This window comes from Ctenocephalides felis, unplaced genomic scaffold, assembly GCF_003426905.1.
Source record: "Ctenocephalides felis isolate EL2017-DRISC unplaced genomic scaffold, ASM342690v1 CF-g0.4_SCAFFOLD_03573, whole genome shotgun sequence".
Classification (NCBI taxonomy): Eukaryota; Metazoa; Arthropoda; class Insecta; order Siphonaptera; family Pulicidae; genus Ctenocephalides; species Ctenocephalides felis.
Window position 1 is genome coordinate 4,665,076 of NW_020539727.1, and position 8,187 is coordinate 4,673,262.

Here is an 8,187-nt window from a genome sequence, read left to right on the forward strand (position 1 = left end):
ATTTTGAGTTGCTGTAGGTACTTTTGATGTTAGAAAATTCAATTAACTATTTAATTCTTAGTAAATTCACTACACTAATAGTTCAAAAGATATGAAAGTTTTAATAATATATATATATATATATATATATATATACGTATATATATATATATATATATATATATATTATATATATATATATATATATATATATATAAATGTGAAACCTTCGTTGGTAAAAGTTGAAGAAATTAATGTAGTTGTAATAAATAAACAAATTCTTAGATTTCATAGCATTTTTAGAGTAGACCGAGTTGCTGTCGTACCTTGCAGTATTGAACAAAGTTATTAATTAATTAATTTCTTAATTTACATCAAATGACTGAAATTGTAGTACTGATAAAGAATGGTCACAATAAGGGCTTTATTGTCACAATGTTACAACTATCATTCAAAAAAAAGTTTTTTGGTTTGTTGAAACTACAATTTTTCATTACATCATTAATTTATATGTATACATATCATATAACTATAAAATAAATATTTTCGCATTCAGAATGTCTTAAGAATCGTTTCGGCGCATCGCGCACTGCTTTACGTCCGAACGAACTCTATGCAATTGCAGGGTACTATTAGCGTTACGCGCGGGTGTACTGACTCCGGTTTTTTCAATTTTCCAATGTGTTCCACTAAATTGATTTGAACAATATTTGTAGTACTCAAAGAAAAAACAATAGGCTTTCGAATAACGCTAATTAGAAAGTGGTCCAAATAAATGCACTACCCGAAATAATCAATTGAAAAATTATTTTGTCTTTTTCAACTAATAGTAAACGATTTTTTGGAATCGATTGTTCTACATAATGTGGTCTGAGTCAATGTGAGTAGAATCACGTAAAAAATTTTTCGATATCTTTTATGGTTACGCCAAAAAGTGAGTTTGAAAGATGGGGCCACTTTGGCATATTTTCAATGATATCTCGGCCATAAGATGAGGTACAAAGTTAAAAATTGGTATATCGGTTTTTATCAAATAGACCTATAAAATGGCGTATAAATTATTTAAATACCAGGGTGGGGCCGATTCTGTATGGCAATGCGCCCATACCCTTTCTATTTTTTTTTACCATCCAGTATCTTCTATTTTTCTTCTTGATTTATAAATATTTTTGGAAATTTCTTTCTTGATTCTATTTGTATATCATCAATTTTTTATCTTCTAGTTGGAAATTTGTGAAGTCTACCAATTGGAATACAGAGACTTCCTAAAGTGCATAGTTCCGTACCAAGATCTCTTGAACAGGATTCAGGAACAAGCTATGGAACGAGTAAGGCATACTGCTCTTCTGGACGACGTTGGAATGGATACCTTGATGAAACAAGATTTTTGAAAATATATATTTATATAATAATAATTCAATTAATAAACTTATGTATATATAATAGTATTGGTTAGTTTTGAATAAAACGACTTTGAATTCGATATTTCATTTTTAAGCAATAATAAGGAAGTTTGGAACATTTTTTTGGTTTTTGTCAAATTGCTCAAAAATTTCATATGGAATTACCCCTTCTCAGTTAGATAGGGTGAAACTAGATAAAATTTATAACATTTGCTAGATAACACTTTTTTAAACTCCGATATAAAAGTTTTGAATAAAACGACTTTGAATTTGATATTTCATTCTTAAGCAATAAATATAGAAAATTCGGGACATTTTTTTGGTTTTTGTCAAATAACTCAAAAATTTCATATGAAATCATCCCTTTTTAGTTCGACAGGGTGAAACTATATAAAATTTAGAACATTTCCTAGGGAACACTTTTATACAGTCCGATACAAAAGTTTCGAATAAAACGACTTTGAATTTAATATTTCATTCTTTGCAAGTGGTCTGGTAACATGTCTCCGGAGCCCAAGAGTTCCATAACTTGAGAAAATAACGGTCAGGTTTTTTTTTTAGTTTTATTACATATAATATGTTGAAGTTTGATACTAAACGCTCTGTGTCTACTATGTTTATGTATATATGTTTCTCTTTTGTTTTGTGTAAAACAAGTGATTGTTAATAATATTTGTAATGCATGTGATTAGTTAAAGAATATATAATCAGTCAGTCTGTTTTTATCCTTCTGCATAAATGGTTGTATTATTGATCACATAAACTTTCAACATAAATTCTACAATATATAAATATTTTTGCAGGTGAAAAAGACGATAGTTTAATTGTTTAAATTTGTTTAAATTTGACGTTTGGAATTTGTACGAAATTCAAAATGTCAACTGTCAAATTTGACAGGGTTGCCAGATTTAATTCGAGACGAAAAGTGAAGTCTGAAGTTAGATTCAAAACAATTTTGACAGGTGACAGCAAGTTTAAATAAAAATGGCTGACAGTTTCTTATAAATTATTTATTTTATTAAATATTATTATATTATAACAAAACTACACAATTTAATAAGTAAATATATTATTTGCGCAATATTTTCAATTACAGCTTCAAATATTATATTTATTTTGTAACGATCAATATTATAGTGTACTGAATGCTTGACTGTTCAAATGTTTAGTTAAATTTGTGCTGGTACGTGTTTTTATATATATATATATATTCATTGATACCTGATTTTTAATACTAAAATCAGTTCTAGTTGACATAATAAATAAATCTTAGTGTGTTTTATTACATATCTACCTACGCTCTGCAAAAGTAGATGCTCGTTTTGAGGTCCATACTTAGTAGTTTCTGTTTCCTTGATCATCTTAGATGAAAATGCATTTTCTTTATACCATAATCCCTGCTAATTACAAATATTAAATAAAATTTCAGATAATCAATGGCTGTTTCTCTCTCTGATTCCATTCTGGAAGTTAGAACCGAACCTCCAGAATTTCCAATTGAAGACATTAAATGTGAAATAAAAGAAGAGCCTGAAGATGATAAAACATGTCTGGAGAGATTTATGAACTCCGATATAACAATAGAAGATGAAGTCAAGCTGGAATCCTATGAGGCATCTCATTATGAATGTACTATTTGTAATGAATCATTTACAGGGCAGCATGATTTAGAACAGCATATGCTGGTACATTGCCCATTTTGTTCAGATACTTTTCCAGATTCAAGCGCCTTAGATATACATCTGAAAATTCATGCAGATGAAAAGCCTTTTGTGTGCACAATTTGCAGTAAAGCATTTGCTGTAAAATTTGATTTTGATCAACACGTTTGTGTTTGTAATGGAGAAAAAACTTTAACGTTGAATAAATTATCTGATAATCAAAAACAAAGTAAGAGTACACAGAGACTACATAAATGTAAAGTATGTAATAAGAGTTTTAAATATCTAAGTTACTTGAAAGAGCATTTGCTTATTCACACTGGAGAACGTTCTTACGAATGTGAAATATGCAATAAGACATTCAGACAAAGGGGTGTTTTGAGAGCACATAAACTCATTCACAGTGGGGTTCGTCCTCACAAATGTGCAATATGCGATAAGACATTCACACAAATGTCTTTCTTGAGAGCACATAAACTCATTCACAGTGGGGTTCGTCCTCATAAATGTGCAATATGCGATAAGACATTCACGCAAATGTCTTTCTTGAGAGCACATAAACTCATTCACACTGGGGAACGACCTCACAAATGTGAAACATGCAATAAGACATTTGCTCGAATGAATACTTTGAATAGACATGTGGTTATTCACACTGGAGAACGGCCTCACAAATGTGAAATATGCTTTAAGACATTCACACACGCGAGTACTTTGACAAATCATATGCCCATTCACAGTGGGGTACGGCCCCATAATTGTACAGTATGTGATAAGACATTCAGAACAATGGCTGCCTTGAGAGCACATAAACTTATTCACACTGGGGAACGGCCTCACAAATGTGAAACATGCAATACGACATTTGCTCAAGTGAATAGTTTGAATAGACATGTGCTTATTCACACTGGGGAACGGCCTCACAAATGTGAAATATGCCATAAGACATTCAAAACAATGGCTACCTTGAGAGCACATAAAGTCATTCACAGTGGAGTTCGTCCTCACAAATGTGAAACATGTGATAAGACATTCACAAAAATGAGTAGCTTGAGTGCACATAAACTCATTCACACTGGGGAACGACCTCACAAATGTGAAACATGCAATAAGACATTTACTCGAGTGAATAGTTTGAATAGACATGTGCTTATTCACACTGGGGAACGGCCTCACAAATGTGAAATATGCAATAAGACATTCACACAAATGGGTAGCTTGAGTGTACATAAACTCTTTTTCAGTGGGGTTCGTTCTTTTAAATGTGAAATATGCTCTAGAGTCTAGGACATTCACACAAGCAAGTAGTTTGGTAAATCATATGCCCGGTCACAGTGGGGTACGGTCCCATAAGTGTACAGTATGTGATAAAACATTTGCACGGCCAAGCACCCTGAAAAGGCACATCATTGCACACAACAAAAAATAATTATAAATAAAAAGTGATTTTGTCAAATGACTGTGCAATGAAATAATGTTATACTTGTAAAAAATGTTGGTAAAAATGGAGTTGAAAAATTTATTAATTAATTTTTAAAAGTATATTTACAATATGAATTATTTCTTTATGTTCTATAAATATAAACAAACAATGTCAATGATTGTTTAATTGTAATAGTGTTTTATATCTGCTGTAGGTTTAATTATTATTTTGCTTGAATAAATTTTTGTAATTCATAACAAAGTTGAATGTTATTTTGTCCATATTTTATATTTTTCACAATTTTACTAATTTAAATAACTTTTGAACATTTGAAGGTAACATAATATATTTTAATAAAATATATTTGAATTAAACAAGTTTTTTTTATTTAATTAGTTTCCTGAATAGGAACTTTGTGCAAATAATATTAATAAAGTAAGTATTTGAAATTTTTTTTAGAAATATGTTTATAATATTTTATTTATAATCATCATATTAATCTGTATCTTTAATATTGTAGTATATGATCTCCTTGTCTACCAGTTTACTTGTTTATTTGTTTAAGTGATTACCTGTGCAAGGAATTTTCATCTTTGTGTAATAAATGGAAAATTCGGGACATTTTTTTGGTTTTTGTCAAATAACTCAAAGATTTCATATGGAATCACCCCTTTTCAATTAGACAGGGTAAAACTAGATAAAATTTAGAACATTTCCTAAGGAACACTTTTATACACTCCGATAGAAAAGTTTTGAATAAAACGATTTTGAATTTGTATATCTAATAGCGTATAAAAGAATCCAATGGGAATCCACTAAGATTCCTACTTTTCTAAAGAGATTGCATGCAGCGCCTCTATGTAAAATTGCTCCCAGTTATTCGGGAACTACGTAGTGACTACCGGGTTCATATGGTTCTGTGTTAGATGGCGCCGCCGTCAGCAACTGTTTGATTTATACATGATTATATATGGCCTAACTGCCTTAGTTTGTATGGGAATTGGATATATAAATGTTTATATTGATTTATACATGATTATATATGGCCTAACTGCCCTAGTTTGTATGGGAATTGGATATATAAATGTATATATCGATTTATACATGATTATATATGGCCTAACTGCCTTAGTTTGTATGGGGATTAGATATATAAATGTATATATCGATTTATACATGATTATATATGGCCTAACTGCCCTAGTTTGTATGGGAATTGGATATATAGTATATTTATATCATGTATGAATCAATGTATACATTGATTCATACATGATTATAAATATACTAGCTGTCCCAGTTTAAATGGAAATTGGATATATAAATGTATATATCGATTTATACATAATTATATATGGCCCAACTGCCTTGGTTTGTATACGAATTGGATATATAAATGTATATATCGATTTATACATAATTATATATGACCTAACTGCCTTAGTTTGTACGGAAATTGGATATATAAATGTATATATCGATTTATACACGATTATATATGGCCTAACTGCCCTGGTTTGTATGAAAATTAGATATATAAATGTATATATTGATTTATACATGATTATATATGGCCTAACTGCCCTAGTTTGTATGGGAATTGGATATATACATGTATATATCGATTTATACATGATTATATATGGCCTAACTGCCCTAGTTTGTATAGGAATTGAATATATAAATGTATATATCGATTTATACATGATTATATATGGCCTAACTGCCCTAGTTTGTATGGGTATTGGATATATAAATGTATATATTGATTTATACATTATTATATATGGCCTAACTGCCTTAGTTTGTATGAGAATTGGATATATAAATGTATATATTGATTCATACATGATTATAAATATACTAGCTGTCCCAGTTTAAATGGAAATTGGATATATAAATGTATATATTGATTTATACATGATTATATATGGCCTAACTGCCTTGGTTTGTATACGAATTGGATATATAAATGTATATATCGATTTATACATAATTATATATGGCCTAACTGCCTTAGTTTGAAGGGGAATTGGATATATAAATGTATATATCGATTTATACATAATTATATATGGCCTAACTGCCTTGGTTTGTATACGAATTGGATATATAAATGTATATATTGATTTATACATAATTATATATGGCCTAACTGCCTTAGTTTGTAGGGAAATTGGATATATAAATGTATATATCGATTTATACATGATTATATATGGCCTAACTGCCCTGGTTTGTATGAAAATTAGATATATAAATGTATATATTGATTTATACATGATTATATATGGCCTAACTGCCCTAGTTTGTATGGGAATGGGATATATAAATGTATATATCGATTTATACATGATTATATATGGCCTAACTGCCCTAGTTTGTATGGGAATTGGATATATAAATGTATATATTGATTCATACATGATTATAAATATACTAGCTGTCCCAGTTTAAATGGAAATTGGATATATAAATGTATATATTGATTTATACATGATTATATATGGCCTAACTGCCTTGGTTTGTATACGAATTGGATATATAAATATATATATCGATTTATACATAATTATATATGGCCTAACTGCCTTAGTTTGAAGGGGAATTGGATATATAAATGTATATATCGATTTATACATAATTATATATGGCCTAACTGCCTTGGTTTGTATACGAATTGGATATATAAATGTATATATTGATTTATACATAATTATATATGGCCTAACTGCCTTAGTTTGTATGGGGATTAGATATATAAATGTATATATCGATTTATACATAATTATATATGGCCTAACTGCCTTAGTTTGTATGGAAATTGGATATATAAATGTATATATTGATTTATACATGATTATATATGGTCTAACTGCCCTAGTTTGTATGGGAATTGGATATATAAATGTATATATTGATTTATACATGATTATATATGGCCTAACTGCCCTAGTTTGTACGGGAAATGGATATATAAATGTATATATCGAGTTATAAGTGATTATATATGGCCTAACTGCCCTAGTTTGTATGGGAATTGGATACATAAATGTATATATCGATTTATACATGATTATATATGGCCTAACAGTCCTAGTTTGTATGAGAATTGGATATATAAATGTATATATTGATTTATACATTATTATATATGGCCTACCTGCCTTAGTTTGTATGGGAATTAGATATATAAATGTATATATCGATTTATACATAATTATATATGGCCTAACTGCCTTAGTTTGTATGGAAATTGGATATATAAATGTATATATCGATTTATACATGATTATATATGGCCTAACTGCCCTAGTTTGTATGGGAATTGGATATATATATATATATATATGTATATATTGATTTATACATGATTATATATGGCTTAACTGCCCTAGTTTGTATAGGAATTGAATATATAAATGTATATATCGATTTATACATGATTATATATGGCCTAACTGCCCTAGTTTGTATGGGTATTGGATATATAAATGTATATATTGATTTATACATTATTATATATGGCCTAACTGCCTTAGTTTGTATGGGAATTGGATATATAAATGTATATATTGATTCATACATGATTATATATATATATATATATATATATATATACTAGCTGTCCCAGATTGTATGGGAATTGGATATATAAATGTATATATTGATTTATACATGATTATTTCGTAAAGTATTGCATTTAATATTTTTATAATTG

At 28.9% G+C, this 8,187-nt stretch overlaps 1 protein-coding gene across 1 annotated transcript; it reads left to right on the forward strand.

The window, feature by feature from the left end:
- Positions 1-2,818: 2,818 nt before the first annotated feature.
- Positions 2,819-4,330, forward strand: LOC113389327 (zinc finger protein 493-like). The gene has a single exon (XM_026626371.1). It carries the CDS (start codon positions 2,819-2,821, stop codon positions 4,328-4,330), a length of 1,512 nt encoding a protein of 503 aa, XP_026482156.1.
- The last annotated feature ends 3,857 nt before the right edge of the window (positions 4,331-8,187 follow it).